At 43.1% G+C, this 17,510-nt stretch overlaps 1 protein-coding gene across 2 annotated transcripts in view; it reads right to left on the reverse strand.

Annotated features, from left to right (window-relative positions):
* Positions 1 to 11,077: 11,077 nt before the first annotated feature.
* slc8a4a (solute carrier family 8 member 4a) overlaps positions 11,078 to 17,510 on the reverse strand; it is a 50,958-nt gene continuing 44,525 nt past the window's right edge. For both annotated transcript variants that reach the window (XM_029701117.1, XM_029701119.1), the window contains 5 exons: positions 15,633 to 15,739; positions 14,954 to 15,075; positions 14,105 to 14,204; positions 13,587 to 13,859; positions 11,078 to 13,441 (listed from right to left, as the gene is read on the reverse strand). In XM_029701117.1, coding sequence (XP_029556977.1) covers positions 13,062 to 13,441; positions 13,587 to 13,859; positions 14,105 to 14,204; positions 14,954 to 15,075; positions 15,633 to 15,739 — 982 coding nt within the window. In that variant the 3' untranslated portion in view covers positions 11,078 to 13,061. The remainder of the gene's footprint in view (positions 13,442 to 13,586; positions 13,860 to 14,104; positions 14,205 to 14,953; positions 15,076 to 15,632; positions 15,740 to 17,510) is intronic.

Raw genomic sequence — 17,510 nt, forward strand, 5'->3', positions numbered from 1 at the left:
TGGACTATCCCAAGTACCAAATGTCATTGACTATGCACCTTTACCCCACCTTTTTATGGATAGTCCACGCAATATGAATGACATATAGGCCTGTAACTGAACAGTGTTTTGTAATTCCCTCCTGAAATTAAGACATAATAATTGCAACATTCAGACTGGGTGGAGTTTAAAGGGCTATAGCCGACAAATCCAAATGTAATGCATTGGATATACCTTGATACTTGCATATAAAAACAAAATACAGGATAATTAACACATTTCCAGTGTCAAATTTATAAAGAAGGCAATACATTGTAAGTGAGAACGCTAACTGTGGAAAAAGCAGATTTACCACCAGAGGGCAGACTGCAACCATTAATCCTATCTTCCTGGGAAGCAAAACCTTATCCGCATAGGCTTTGGTCAGCTGTGTAGTGTTGGATAAGATTTAAACACTTCTTTGGAAATATGGTCCCAAGCCATGTCCTCTATCATCATGCCATATCAATAAAACATGGTCGAAAGGTTACTGAGATACAGTTTGGCCAAGGCACACCTGCTGTGTTGAGCCTTAAGATTTCATCTCTTCTCTCCAGCCAGGCTCATGCTTGACAGTGGAGCCTACAGACAGTATCCTAGCTGAGAATGTGCCTGAGCAGAACCTGTAAATTCTGTCTGTTTATTGCAGTCTGGGGGGGTTCAGAGTTTGAGTGTGCCTCATCCCTTCATCCCTCCTCTTAATGCAGCATGTCATTGGCTCAGTGGCCTTTTGTATCAGTGATCCCAGAGCTGCATGGTTCTCTAGGGCTGGGTCCCCCCCACCCCCCACGTGCACCCAGTGCAGTTTGGGAAACCCTCCTCTAGGGCACAGCTTCCTCCTCCCTACCCATTTTATGTGAATATTCTTTGTAAAGTGAAGATTGCACTGTCCTATGAAAAGCCTATACAAAATACATGAGGTGTTCACAGGAGTGGCTCAGTTGTTTAAAAGTTAATCAGCAAAATGTAGCAAAGTGTAAAAATAAAAAATTTACTTCTTTGACTCTATTAACTCTTCCTTAAGTGGGTGGAAGGGGATTGAGAGTACATCTACCAGGACAGAAAGGCTTTTAGCTTTTCTCTTTTCTCTCAAGTCCCAAAAAGCCAGACAAACATTTACTCTCTAAGCAGAATATACATTTCGTTCCCAACAATCTGACAAGCGTAAGGAGCTGTGGTGACTTACTGTTCAAGGGCTGCTACTGCGACACTACATGACCTAAATATGTGGACACCTGCTCATCAAACATCTCATTCCAAAATCATGGGCATTAATATGGAGCTGGTCCCCCCTTTGCTGCTATAACAGCCTCCACTCTTATGGGAAAGGCTTTCCACTAGATGTTGCAATCTTGCTGCGGGGACTTGCTTCCAATCAGCCACAAGAGCATTAGTGAGGTTGGCCTCGCAGTTGGCGTTACAATTCATCCCAAAAGTCTTTGATGGGGTTGATTTCAGGGCTCTAAGCAGGCCAGTCAAGTTTTTCCACACCGATCTTGACAAACCATTTCTGTATGGAGCTCGCTTTGTGCACGGGGGTATTGTCATGCTGAAACAGGAAAGGGCCTTCCCCAAACTGTTGCCACAAAGTTGGAAGCACAGAATCGTCTAGAATGTCATTGTATGCTGTAGCGTTAAGATTTCCCTTCACTGGAACTAAGGGGCCTAGCCCAAATGATGAAAAACAGCCCCAGACCATTATTCCTCCTCCTCCAAACTTTACAGTTGGCACTATGTATTGGGGCAGATAGCGTTCTCCTGGCATCCGCCAAACCCAGATTCGTCCGTCGGACTGCCAGATGGTGAAGCGTGATTCATCACTCCAGAGAAGGTGTTTCCACTGCTCCAGAGTCCAATGACGGTGCCACGTTGAAAGTCACTGAGTTCTTCAGTAAGGCCATTCTACTTCCAGTGTTCTCTATGGAGATTGCATGGCTTTGTGCACAATTTTAATACACCTGTCAGCAACGGGTGTGGTTGAAATAGCCACATCCACAAATTTAAAGGGGTGTCCACATACTCTTGTATATATAGTGTTTGATGATCATAAAGTATGTGGGATCTCTAGCAGGGCGTTTCCACTTGTTTTAGGCACCAGACGTTTGGGAGAACTAGACATTGATTCTCATCTTAGCTGAATGATGTGTGCTCTATGGCAACCAACTCACCAATATTCAAATGATTACTGAAATGGAAAACATTGGCTCAAGTGGTGAAACATAGTATAGCTGTGTATCATGGTTAACTAAGTGGGATTACTTTAGCCATGTATTTGGGTTGGTTTTCTCTGTGTCTGATTCATCCTCACTCTTGGAGGTGGCACTATGATGATGACTAACAAAATTCACCATGTGACTCATTGCACAAAACAACCAAGTTAGTTCTGATAAATTCTAATATATTTATATCTATACCCTCTGAAACTCTGCCATGTTCTCTCTGTGGGATGTTAGAGAGAATAAATCACACTTTTGCTCATATGGAAATTATAATGTATTTGTCATGGTTCTGAAGATCATTCAAAAGCTCTGCATCTACTTTTGAGAAAGAATAATCTGTGTTGATGAGGAACAGACAGATATTACTGTACTCTTGATTTAGATATTACTGTATATTACTGTACTCTTGATTTTGATATTACAGTATATTACTGTACTCTTGATTTTGATATTACTGTATATTACTGTACTCTTGATTTTGATATTACTGCATATTACTCTATTCCTGATTTTGATATTACTGTATTACTGTATATTACTCTACTCTTGATTTTGATATTACTGTATTACTGTCTATTACTCTACTCTTGATTTTGATATTACTGTATATGTAGCAGGTACATGCTATTTTTACTAAACAAAACAGACACATGTCCCCACTGCAATATCCATGTTCCAATTACATAAGTAATTATATGAAATTGTTTTAATTCGTGACACTGAACAAAACGTGTGCCCTTCGTGTGTCAGATGGCTAACACCTACAGTTTAGATATATGGAACATGACAAGCGTAGTTGTACAGAATGGAATCAATTTCCAATAACCACTATGTGCAAGTGATCCGCTGACCCTTGAGTTGCTCATGAATTGCTGCCGTGGCAACTGTGATGGATGACAGTGAATTTACAGTGGATGTGGTTGTCACTGCGGTGCAGGTGAAAATACAGCTGGCAATAACAGAGCTTAGCTCAGGTCACCGTATCATAATGTTTTCATCATATTTAGCTCCCGCTGTTAGCTTCTGTTCATTTGTTGGGTATTTTATTAGGATCCCCATTAGCTGTTGCAAAAGCAGCAGCTACTCTTCCTGGGGTCCACATGAAACATGACACATAATATAGAATGACATAATACAGAACATTAATAGACAAGAACAGCTCAAGGACAGAACTACATACATTTTTTTAAAAAGGCACACGTAGCCTACATATCAATGCATACACACAAACTATCTTGGTCAAATAGGGGAGAGGCATTATGCTGTGAGGTGTTGCTATATCTGTTATTTGAAACCAGGTTTGCTGTTTATTTGAGCAATATGAGATGGTAGTAAGTTCCATGCAATAAGGGCTTTATATAAAACGGTACGCTTTCTTGAATTTGTACTGGATTTGGGGACTGTGAAAAGACCCCTGGTGGCCTGTCTGGTGGGATAAGTGTGTGTGTGTGTCAGAGCTGTGTGTAAGTTGACTATGCAAACAATTTGGGATTTTCAACAGATTCATGTTTCTTATAAAAATAAGTGATTGCAGTCAGTCTCTCCTCAACTCTTAGCCAAGAGAGACTGGCATGCATAGTGTTTATATCAGCCCTCTGATTACAATGAAGAGAAAGACGTACCGCTCTGTTCTGGGCCAGCTGCAGCTTAACTAGGTCTTTCCTTGAAACACTGGACCACACAACTGGACAATAATCAAGATTAGACAAAACTAAAGCCTGCAGGACTTGCTTTTTGGAGTGTGGTGTCAAAAAAGCAGAGCATCTCTTTATTACAGACAGACCTCTCCCCATCTTTACAACCATGGAGTCTTTGCTTTGACCATGACAGTTTACAATCTAAGGTAACACCAAGTAATGTAGTCTCCTCAACTTGTTCAACAGCCACACCATTTATTACCTGGTTCAGCTGAGGTCTAGAACTTAGGGAATGATTTGTACCAAATACAATGCTCTTAGTTTTAGAGATGTTCAGGACCAGTTTATTACTGGACACCCATTCCAAAACAGACTGCAACTCCTTGTTAAGGGTTTCAGTGACTTCATTAGCTGTGGTTGCTGATGCATGTATGGTTGAATCATCAGCATATATGGACAATGTAACTGAAGGAGCTCAACAAAGAATAAACATACTGTACATTAAACACAAGTAAAAGCAGATTTTGGTAGCTAATCCTTACAGAATCCACTCAAACTACAGGTAAAAACCAGGAAGTTTCATTTGAGGCAGAATCCTTTTCTCAGGATGAAATACTTGTTGCTGGTGTTGATGAGGGGGCTTTTCCAAACTTCTTTCAAAGGCTAAAAGAAACAGTGTTGCATAACAATACTAATCCTAAACACAAATGCTGGGAGACATGAATCCACTTGGGTGGTGAGGATCTATGTGGATTGGATACGCCAGTGTTGGGGATGGGTACACTGCACGCTCAGAGAGGGAGAGAGAGAGGGAGGGAGGGAGGATGGGGGATCTCCCATGCAAAGGCAGCCGTGAGAAGGCTCACTTGACAGTCCAAAGGCGCTTAGCCATCACTGAGAAAAAGCTGCTTTTCCTATGGGTGAAGCCGCACATTAATATGCAGAGAATTTATTAACTAGCAGCCATACGTCTGAGTTCAGCTCTTGTCCAGCTCTGGTAGTTGATGTGCCAGAGCTCTCCATCATCGCAGCAATATGAATATATCTTTGAGTCTGGGACTGACACACAAACAGTTTCCACACAAAAATAGATGAATAGACCAGAAAAGATCCAGATAGACAAGAGATGCAATACTCCCACTGAACTGGTGGTTGTGGCAGTATTGTCAGTGGGCCACAAATAGGCTGGCCACAAACAGGCAAATAACGGTGCAGCACAACAGTGGTGTGCAGAACGACATCCCGGAATGCACAACTAGTCGGTTTGTTGTCACTGATGGGCTATTGCAGCAGACGACCACACCGGGTTCCACTCCTATCAGCTAAAAACAAGAGGAAGAGGCTCCAGTGGGCACGCAATCACCACCACAGGACAACTGAGGAGTGGAAAAACATTGCCTGGTCTGACGAGTCCCAGTTCCTGTAGCGTCATGCTGATGGCAGAGTCAGGATTTAGTGTAACCAGCATGAGTCCATGGACCCATCCTGCCTGGTGTCAATGGTAGAGGCTGGTGGCAGTGGTGTACTGGTGTGGGGAATGATTTCCTGGCACACATTAGGTCTCTTGATACCAATTTAGCAACATTTCTATGCCCAGAAGAATTCAGGCTGTTCTGGAGTTAAAGGGGGGTCCTACCCGGGGGGTCCTGTACCTCAGTCACTATTAGAGTTGTTACAGTATCTCCACTAATATCATCTACAATTATTTTGCTACTATTCCCCTATCACCCTGGCCTAGTCGTATCTCTCTATAGTCATGTTTTGACAAGTTTCTGCTGCAGTGTTCTGAAGTAATTGAATTAATAGGGGTATTTACGGCCCTGGGAGGATTCCATCCTCTGTTTTCATTTCTTTCTGCAATTCAGACATTTCTCTCTTCTTCCTTTCCCTTTCCCTCCCTTTCTCTCTCTAATGACTGTTTTGCACTGCTGTGCACTTCTCCTGTCTTTGGGGGAATAAGTCTGGGTCGGAAACCATCTGTCAGACATTCTGGTAACACCGGATCTTAGAAAGCAATATCATGTCTCTCCCCATTCATGCATGCATTTTCTTTTCATTAAAACGTAGTTTCTGCTTTTTTGGACCTTTTTATATCGCATCTAGAGTCAGGACTAAATCCCTTCTTTTTTTGTATTCATTTAGCTAACCCTCCGTAAATGTGTTTTATTGGGTCCAATTAGCAGGACTGAGATAAATGTTAGTAATAAATATTCATGAATATTGGAGTTGCATAACACACACTAACTCGCTCATCACTCACTCTTTGTTGGGAAGTATATGCACCCAGAGCCCGATTCAGACTTAAGATAAGTAGACTTAACATGGACTTAAGTCAATAAAACATAGACTTAGGGCAGTATCGGGGAAGATCCACGTTATAGGCTATGTATCACTGCCTGGTACGGCAACTGCACCTCCCGCAACCGCAGGGCTCTCCAGAGGGTGTTGCGGTCTGCCCAACGCATCACCGAGGGCACACTGCCCGCCCTCCAGGACACCTACAGCACACAATGTCACAGGAAGGCCAAAAAGATAATTAAGGACATCAACCAACTGAGTCATGGCCTGTTCAGCCCGCTACCATCCAGAAGGCGAGGTCAGTACAGGCGCATCAAAGTTGGGACCGAGAGATTGAAAAACAGCTTCTATCTCAAGGCCATCAGACTGTTAAATAGCCAACAATAGCCGGCTACCACCTGGTTACTCAACTCTGCACCTTAGAGGCTGCTGCCCTATATACATAGACATGGAATTACTGGTCACTTTAATAATGGAACACTAAATCAAATCAAATCAAGATGTTTTGGTCACATACACATGATTAACAGATGTTAATGCGAGTGTAGCGAAATGCTTGTGCTTCTAGTTCCGACACTGCAGTAATATCTAACAAGTAATCTAACAATTCCACAACAACTACCTTATACACACAAATATAAAGGGATGGAATAAGAATATGTACATATAAATATTTGTCACTTTAATAATGTGCACATACTGCTTTACTAATTTCATATGTATATTCTATTGTATTTTAGTCAATGCCACGCCGACATTGCTCGTCCTAATATTTATATATTTATTAATTACATTATTTTACTTTTAGATTTGTGTGTATTGTTGTGTATCGTTAGATATTACTGCACTGTCGGAGCTAGGAACACAAGCATTTCGCTACACCCGCAATAACATCAGCTAAATATGTGTATGTGACCAATCAAATGTGATTTGATTTATAGCTCATTAGAAATGTAAAGGCAACGTTCCTGCGTTCGCGGACACGTTAAACGCTGCATATGTCGGCTCAATCGGGTTACCTTGAAATCTTTACGCGGCTCTTCCGCCATACTGATTGAATCCAGACGTTAGTTAATAGGCCCTCATAGACCAGAATACAGAATACAGCACTATGGGGGGCTGCTGGTATCAAAACACCCCCCAGGGGGAAAGGAGTTCCAATGACGGACCTTAAGGTTTTTATAGCTGGGGGTGGTGGGGAGGTGGACGGTTGTCAAAAACATTTGCTGAAAAACAGTTAGTGAGAGAACAAGGGTAAATTGACATATAAATACATCCCAAGATTTATGCCCATTGGTTGAGCGAGAGGAAGGTGATAATTGCAAGAGTGAGCCCATATGTTAAACAGCAAGCGTGCGGAATGTGCATAATTGTGCCGTGCTTATAGGCTATAGGGTAAATAGGTGAATGACATTCCGCACATGGCTAATAGGAAGGAGGAGAATAAACAAGATGATAATTTGTATGCCTTCCCACTAAGCCTGTAGAATAGGAAACAAAGTGAATTATGTTATGTTTACTGGATGATGTTAAACGAGCATTCAGACCAGCCTTCCTGATTGAACTTCCGCAAACTACATGACAATTACTGAATGTTTTAGTTGAGTCTACCACTTGGTGTTGAATAGGTATTTCTGTCAAATAGTATTTAATAAAACCAAGGCCAGATTATCGCAGCATTGCTGAAAAGACAATCTGGCCAGCCAAATACAGCAATATCAACTGAGAGAGTTCAAAGCATAGCGCCACACTAATATAATACAGAGCACAACACAAACAGTGCATCTCTCAAAAGACTCTTTACATAGGAAGTTGCACTTCATCATATAAATAAATATGCCATTATATCATACAGTTGTTGTGCTGCTAAACTTTCCTCATGGGGGCTCTATCCTAGGGCATCCGCCCCTGGGTTCAGTCTCTCCTACTCTATTCCTGAGTTCTTGCTCTCTCTCTGGGTTCAGACTCTCCAAGTCTATTCTTGAGCTCCCTCTTTCTGGGTTCAGGCTCTCCCAGTCTATCCCTGAGCTCTCTCTCTCTCATGCTCTCTCTCTCTCTCTCTCGCTCTCTCTCTGTGTTCAGGCTCTCCGAGTCTATCCCTGAGCTCTCTCTCTCTCATGCTCTCTCTCTCTCTCTCGCTCTCTCTCTGTGTTCAGGCTCTCCGAGTCTATTCCTGAGCTCTCTCTCTCGCTCCCTTGCTCTCTCTCTCTGCGTTCAGGCTCTCCGAGTCTATTCCTGAGCTTGCTCTCTCACTCGCTCTCTCGCTCTCTCGCTCTCTCTCGCTCTCTCGCTCTCTCTCGTTCTCTCTCTGTGTTCAGGCTCTCCGAGTCTATTCCTGAGCTCTCTCTCTCTCGTTCCCTCGCTCTCTCGCTGCGTTCAGGCTCTCCGAGTCTATTCCTGAGCTCTTTCTCTCTCACCCTCTCGCTCTTTCGCTCTCTCGTTCTCTCTCTGTGTTCAGGCTCTCCGAGTCTATTTCTGAGCTCTCTCTCGCTCACCCTCTCGCTCTCTCGCTCTCTCTCGCTCTCTCTCTGCGTTCAGGCTCTCCGAGTCTATTCCTGGGGTCCCTCTCTCTGCATTCCAACAATATGACATTCCTAATCAAAAATCAAGAGATAGCTATTTCGGTTTGAATACGAACTGCTTCACAATAGCTAATTTACTCTATATGCTGTGAGTCAGAGTGAGAGAGAGACGAGGAGAATGACCTTAAATGGAAATTACAACCAACACGCCCACCTCACTGCACTGACACCAGACAACGCAATGACAGAAAGACAATGACTCTTTGAGAGGTTGCCTAGCAACAAGAAGTACTAAAAATACATGCAGAGGTGCGCACTTTATATTGCCTGTATTTGCTACAAGTATATGAATAAATGTATTATACACACTCTGAAATATAAGCACATAAACTTTTGTTGTTGCCTAGTGACCAGAGAAATCCTTTTGAAGCTACAGAGCAGGAAACCTCCCTCCCAGGGGTGCCCCATACCTGAGGGAACCAACAGGCTACTGATGTCTCTGTATGACAAATGTTCCTTTCCTACAGTATTTCTGGTGATGTCCCAAAACAAATCTGACTAAGGACAATATCAACAACATAAATATGAAGGATGCACTGTGACGTTGTGTTTTTCTGTGATTTATGTGTCGTATCCAATAGACCATAATGAATAATACATGCGTTGCTGTGCTAGCTAGTAGTATTTTGAATGTTCATATTGACTATACATTCTCTTGAAATTGAATTGTGATTTTTACCCTCCTGTGCTGTGCTTGGTGTCAAACCAACTCTTGATACTGAAAACCGTCTGGAATAACAATTGAGCTGTGACATTTGACATCTGGCTGCAGCAGGCCCAGCATCTAAATGACTGAAATGCATTGCTACTCTCATAGATAAGAGAGAGATCATTAAATAGCATTCCACTGATGAGACACCATAGTAACCAGCGTCGACTGGGTAATAGGGGAAGAGACCAACTGATAAAGAGGGGATTGGAGGGAAGAGGGAATCGTGCCAGGTGCTGCAGGGTACGCAGGTGCCATGGTTTCACTCCAACAGAGTCACAGTTGCCCAAATTGAGGCGTTCTGTGGCTTAATTTGCATAACTTTGACTTTGGTCGTGGCCTCCAGGATCTTATTTGAGAGACACAGACATTCAGTCGAGGCAGATTTACTATCCCCACAGTTTTCAGTTACACGCTACCAGAGTTGGGGACTTGCGTCTCAGACTTGAGTTACACCAAAGGCGCAAAAATACAAATTTGTGACTTGAGTCGGACTATGACTTCAGAGCTGACTCAGATTTGTGCTTGATAACTCTGAGACTGAATTAAAATGTGTTCTAATACTGTTCAGTGAATTAAATCCAAAGACCAGCTAAGGTTAACTAACTACATGTAACTAATCAACTACAGGAATTCTTGTAGATTATTCCCTGCAGGATTCCTGTAAGATTTCTGTAGGATTCCTGTAAGATTTCTGTAGGATTCCTGTAGAATGCTCACTCTACTTGAAGCTGCTGTCGCAGCACAAGGATCTACATCAAAGAAAAGTGGTTAACGTCAGAGACATCCCTCCTTGTTACAGACCTGGAAAATGTCTTGTCTGTGGGGAAACGGGGACTCCACTGAGATGGTTAGAGTAAAAGGTTATCAATTCCCTGCTTGTGGTGTGTAATCCATTGGGATGCCTAACCACAACAAGCAACATGAAAACTTCCTGGAGCATATGCTCCAGGTTGATCAGAGCAGATGGAGGAGGGTGAGGAAATGAGGACGCAGAGACTATGCTTAATGATTATGTAATGTAAGAAAAGTTATTTATGGACACTCTTACGGTGAATAAAAATCGAACAGTGAGAGAGCAATGAATGGGTCAGGTGTGGCATACTCTTAGAAAAAAAGGGGCTATCTAGAACCTTAAAGGGTTCTTGGGCTGTCCCATAGGAGAACCCTTTGAAGAACCCTTTTTGGTTGCAGGTAGAACCCGTTTGGGTTCCATATGTAACCTTTTTACAGAGGGTTCGACATGGAACCTAAAGGGTTTTTTACCTGGAACCAAAAAGGGATCCACCTGGAACCAAAAAGCTTTCTCCTATGGGGACAGCCAAAGAACCCTTTTGGAATCTTTTTTTCTAAGAGTGCAGTAACTGGGTTAATGAACCTACTCAGTCATACAGTGGTACCCAGTCAAGCACATTCTTTTACACTGCCAAATGTAGTTCAAATTTACCAAAACAATGTTTACCGATGTGAATCAATAAGAACCGTAGCAGCTTACTGATTCAAACACGCTTTCTCTCTGCAGGGGACTGCATTTCTGACGTATCCTGTAAGCTCAGCCACCAGTTATGATTGAAAAGGGATCCGAGTCCCGATTAAGGAATAAACCAAACTCAATTTTGAGAAATGATAAATAAACAACTTTTATTTCCATTGATCATACATTTAGCGTGCATATTAATCCAAATAAAAGCAGCAATGATCATGTAACTATGAATACATCTAGAAATGATAAGAATGGATCGGAGGATCCTAGATTTCAAACATAAGGTCTACACACTGTCCTTATGCAAATTATAGGAAGGTTTGGCAATCATTTGTTTGTGGTCTTTTTTTTATAACAGTACAGTATTGTCATAGTTCTTCTGTTACCATTTTCAAACCTGTATATTGGAATGTATGTGCTATGTTCAGGAAATAAACGAATGCTTAGGCTTTCAAAACGTTGTTTCTACTACGATGCAGTGCTTTGACATGTAGCAGAAATATGTTCAAAGCCTGAACGTGACGGTGACTAAAAATTATTTTTTTGAGAGGATTCCTTGGAACATAACTCAGAAGTGTAGACATTTCATCATTGAAATCCATACCCCCTTGGGTAAACATTTTTTGATGGTATAAAGGCATGCCTTCCATCAAACTCTGAAGACAAGAAGTACAAATACCTTGAATTATCCACAACAATGCGCTCGCACACTCATACAAAACCTTAGGAAAAAATTAGCTTCAACATGGTCCCAAATGTATATTTCAAAGCACACTTTTCAAAAAGCAGGAAAACTCTGGCAGGTCTTGTCTCACATTGATTAGTGTCCTGTAAAAAAAAAAAAGGCTATTGGAAGAAGTCCTTACAAGACTAAGAGGTTGTCCCCAGACAGAGTCTGGGTCAGGGAACCAGGCAGTGTTATTCATATGTTGCTGTGCTTAGCTTGGAATCACATCGAGACTTTCACTCATGATGATAGCCGTATTAAAATGTTACATACAATACTTCAAAATGTTTCTATCATTCAATTCTTCACTCGATACATGCAAAACAACACACTCATGATCTCACTCTCCCACATGTACACAACTAGCAGGAGTATTAGGAGTATTATCTTTTACATGATATACAATAAATAGTTTGAGATAATAAATATGAACATTAATCTTATTAACAAACACCAACAGCTTTGTTCAACTGATCTCCATTTCCTGAATAGCATCTGACATTATTTTTTTGCTCTCAGTGGCTGCTAATTCTAATGCAGTACCATGCAAACTGTAGTTCTTCCACTTCACAACCCCCATCACTAGTTCGCTTTTCAAACCGTGTTCCAAGATAATATATGGCAATGTTTTATCTACAAACACTTAGATTTTTCAAACATCTTTACTATCTTGGCATCATTTTCCCCCAAAAAAATCCACAAGACAACCACATGACGTTGTTGAGAAATAAGAGAGAGGGTTAGGATGGGGGTGGAGGAGGAAGTAGTCAATGTTCAGGGCAGAGGCTGAGAATCTTCATGGGAATGATTGTGCTTGGTGGGCATCAGGGGTTAGAGAGTTGGTCAACCAGGAACCAACGTTAAGACATGGGGAGAGGGAAGATCTGATCCGGCTCTGATCTCTGAGTCAGTGTGCGTCATCTCCAAGACATTCAGACTGATTAACTAGGGCCGTACTCTATCTGAATGCAGAGATGCAGGAGAGAGGCAGTGGGGCTAAAATAGCTAAGGGTTCAGGATAGGCTATAAACAAAACGGGAGCATTCTCAGAAAAGTCAAGGGTCATTTTATTTCCCTCGTTTGTGCAGACAGCCTGGTTAGATAAAGCTATGCCTCAAGGCATGAGTCCTCCCAAGATATACATCAAGTCATTAGCTGGTCCCAGTATGCTTCCAACAGAATGACTAAGGCTGCCATCCACATCATTGTAAATGGGATAGAAGTCTTCAGAGTCAAGTAACCACTGTAGCAATAATAATAACAATAGAAATACTTCATAACACTCAGAAAAGTACACAGAAATGAGCGGGATAGACATGTAAACAATTGGAGACAAGCTTTCTCCTTCAACCTCTCTCTCTCTCTCTCTTTCTCTCTCTCTCTGTCTCTCAGAAGCCTGGCACGTGGCAGTAGGCCTCCAGGGAGGCCAGCATGATGTAGAGGAGCCAGAGGGAGAAGAAGAAGAGGGAGGTGAGGAGTTTCGCGGTCCGCGGGCCCCCCAGTTCACCCCCTGCCACCCCGGCCCGGCGGCGGTACATCAGCACCAGGACGCACACGAACGCCATGATGGTGAACAGGGTGACGGAGAATGCCAGCGAGCCTGGCTGCACAAGGAACTTCTTGCCCTTGGTCTTCCAGTAGACGGCCGCGATGGTCCACGCCACACCGATGCCCAGGAACACATTCACTGCATTACTGCCTGTCACATTGCCGATGGAGGCGTCAGCGTACTGGTCTTGGATGGCCGCCACTTTACTGGCAAAGGTGTCTGAGAGAACATGCAGGAAGCAGAAATAGCTGGTTAGAAAACAATTAGTGATTCTGGCCCGGTTTAAAATTGGGACAACAGAGACAGATACAGCCCAGAGAAAGACTGACAGAGAGAGACTACACAGAGATAGACAGGCGCCCACCTGGAACGGAAGTACCCAGGGCCACAAATACGACGGCAGTGACAGAGTCCTTGAGCCCCACTGTGCAGCCAAAATGAGAGGCCAGGTCCCCGGTCACAGCCGTCAGAACACCAATCAGGGAGATGGACACAAAGAAGCAGGCCCAGCCGTTCCAGTACTCTGTGGGCGGGACAAAGGCGAACAGAACCTTCCAGAACACTGTGAGGAAGTGCATGATGTAGTCGAAACAGGACGGCAGGCGCTCCTCCCCACTCTCCTCCTCATCATCATCACCTGGGAGAGAGAACGAGAGAGGTGTTTACACCGTTTCAAAATTCATGATCCTTTTGTTGCTTCAACTTGTATCTATAAATTCTCAAACAGCAACTTGCATGTCTGTGACTTCATTACCGCTCCTAAAGTAGTGTGACTTCTCTGCCCTGAACAACACACCTCTGACTCTCCGTTAATGCAAGAGCATGCAGCTTTAACGAGTCTGCCCCAGAGATGGTAGGAGTGAAGGAGAGAGAGGCACTCACCTGCACTGACAGTGACAGCATTGACAAACTGCTCTCTCCAGCTACTGCTGCCCACCACCAGAGCAAGGTTAGTCTTCTTGATCAGTTTATCCACTGTGTTCTACACACACACACATGAACAAACACACAAACACACACACACACAAACAAACACACACACACACACACACACGAACAAACACACACACACACACACACAAACAAACACACACACACACGAACAAACACACAAACACACACACACAAACAAACACACACACACACACACAAACAAACACACACACACACATGAACAAACACACAAACACACACACACACACACACGAACAAACACACAAACACACACACACACACACACACACACACAAACAAACACACAAACACACACACACGAACACACGCACAAACAAACAAAAAAGCAAGAAAATAACAACAATCTGATTTCAGCTATCGTAAAATAGAGTTATCAATTGATAGAATGGACAGAGAAGCGTTGTATGGGGTGGATGAGGTCAGGGTTGGTCTAATGTTTATGCGGTGTGCAATGTCATCTTGCCCTGTTTGTTTACTACATTTGTTTGTTTAGGAATCTTTAACAGAGGGCAAAGACACATCTGTTGGTTTCAGTGCAGATGATCTGACTGGCCTTTCTGTCCACACTGTCTCCTCTCGGGAGGTGGGAGGGGGGCTCAACAGGAGTAATGAGACAGTGATCTCTAACTGGCAGAAGACATGCTTTTAATAAATATTATGCTGCAGAGACTGGATTAGACTGGGGGGCAGATGAGGACAGAAGGGAACAGAGTAGAAAGGACTGTGCGTATGTGGGGGTTTGTTTTTGTGGGTTACCTTGAACTCGTAGGACTCCTCAATTACCACCTCCAGCTTGGTGTGTTCTCCTAGGCTGGGACAGCCCATCTTGGACACCTCCTCCTCATCAGTTCCTGCTGGCTTGTTGTCATTGGAGTCTCCTGTGAAGCAGAGGAACAATTCAATATCAACCTATCCTTACCTACTGCTATATAGCATGTACCGGTATACAAAAATGCTATGTAATTGACTTATCAAATGACTGCTCTGAGAATAAACAGTATACCAATGCATCGATACACAGAGTTCTGTGAGGGGGGGAGTAAAAATGTTTTTCTCGTGGGTATCACGTTGCAGGACAAAGGCACTGAGAATATTAAATCAGTGTGTGTATATATATCTTTTTGTGTGTTACTGAGGCTTTCATCTGTATAGAAAACGTTAAATATAATGTTTGAAAGTAAGAAAGCAACATAACTATATTTGGAATAAAATCAATTACTGGTTAAGGATGTCATGTGTTGTGATTCTATGTGCCACAACCTTATTACTTACAACATGGAACCGCTGAGGTCAAATAAAACCTACAGCACTTCCACAACTACCATTCTATCCTTTATATGCAGCCGTTGTGTTTTTCCAGTGACTGATCGTGTGAAACAGAACATTTGTGACTGACAGAGATAACGTGGGGCTGCTCCTTTTGCTCTGCACAGACCGTGTTTCCGTCCAATCTCCAGCAGCACAGGTTCCCCCAGCTTGATGATGAAGGTCTTGTTCTTCTCATACTCCTCATCATCAATGACCTTCACCTCCAACAGCTTCCTGCAGACGGGGGACAGACAGAGAAAAGCATGTTGGGTAAGAACCAGATAGCTCTTTCGAAGGAGAGAAAGATGGGGACAGAGAAGTGGGGAGGGGCAGAGGTGAGGAAGGGCAGAGAAATAGATAAGGGCTGGTGAAATGCAGCGTGGAGCGATGAGAGAAAACAGCTTGCCATCCTGTTTTTTTCCTTCCTTTGACTGGAGGAGAAAGTGAGAGTGATAGAAAGAGGAGAGCAGGGTGGGCTGCACAGATGTCCAGGATGCTAGTAATTAGGGTTCATTAATAATGAAGAAAGCCACTAAGGCAGACAGGGACAGAGACACTGCTGGGAACAAACAATTAAGCAGTTAAGCCATTCACATTATGGCCACGATGCACAAACACACACACACACACCACCCTAATTTTCCTCCAACCTTACCACTAGCTACCTTTTAAATTCATGTGTCTGAGCCTTATCACGTAAATGTAATTCACTTATCGTCCTTTCTATCTCGCCCTCTAACCCAGACTCGTTGCTTAAGCCCTCACAGAGGTCACTTTAACTACATTTAATAAGAAATCGTCTGTATTGGTTGGCACGGTATTTATCTCATGATTTCCCCCCACCCCTCACTGCTCTCTCTCCCTATCTCTCTGTTTCCTTGATTAGATTCCAGTGACCCAAAAAGCCTGTCGGTGTGGTGACTCATATCAGTGTAAATGTGTCTAATGCAGCCTTGTCGCTCACTGGACTATTCCCATGGGTGGCTGAGCTCTGAGCTCCACTCCCTCCGCATGCCAGCCAAACACTTCAGAGCCAAGCTGATAGTGGTGGATAGCTATCAGAGAGGCCTATCAGCCCATGTTAAGACTACAGGGCTGGCTCCAGCAGATGGGCCAAGCCACACAGCGTAGAGATAAGAATAGACCTGGATCCATTGTGATCCTATGCCCAGCAGAACTCTGGTACACACAGATGAGAGCAGAGGTCCCAGGTGACAACTCCCCCTGTCGACACGCTCCACACACAGACTGACGGGCCTCCCAGAAACCAGGCAGAGGTGCACACAGCCTGATGGAGACGGATGATGAAAACAGGAGGAATGAGAGCGAGCAGGAAAACTGCATTTGTGCAGTCAATGTATTAAGCACGAGGCCCTGGTCCGACACTATGGCCTTCAGGTGTTGAATGGCACTGTTATTCACTGGAGCATAAACTCTAACAAACACGTGCGCAAAGACACACACACTGTAAATAGGTAAATAAACAGGTAAATATAAATATATATAGGTAATTAACCACTCCACAGACGTGCAAATTGACTTACTCGACCTGAGTACATCGCAACAGAACGCTCGCATTGAGCAGAGCAGTGAACCAAATAGCGAGCACGAGATTTTGCATAGTGTCTAACGAACCTACTGATATTTGACACGTTTTGAATGTTGATAGATACAAAATGTTATTATGGAGTGTGAAATAACTGTTTTTGGTGAATTCTAATGTGCACGCAGATAGTAGCCTAAGGTAGACTGTGTGAAAAAGTACAGCTACAGATTGAATTCCGTTAGTTTTTTTTTCATCAGAGCCACTGTTTGTTTTTATAAAACTTAAATTACATTTGTGGTGATTTAGAGTTTGGCCTCTTTCCGGGTACGCCTGCGATAAATCAACCAATTAGAGAACAAACTCTCCCGTTGCATTTGATTGCAGCCATCACGACTGAAGTAGTTACAAGATCATGTTCTGAATAAATACAATTGCACCACTCAGAATATTAAATGGCAA

Source organism: Salmo trutta, chromosome 19 (genome assembly GCF_901001165.1).
Source record: "Salmo trutta chromosome 19, fSalTru1.1, whole genome shotgun sequence".
Lineage (NCBI taxonomy): Eukaryota > Metazoa > Chordata > Actinopteri > Salmoniformes > Salmonidae > Salmo > Salmo trutta.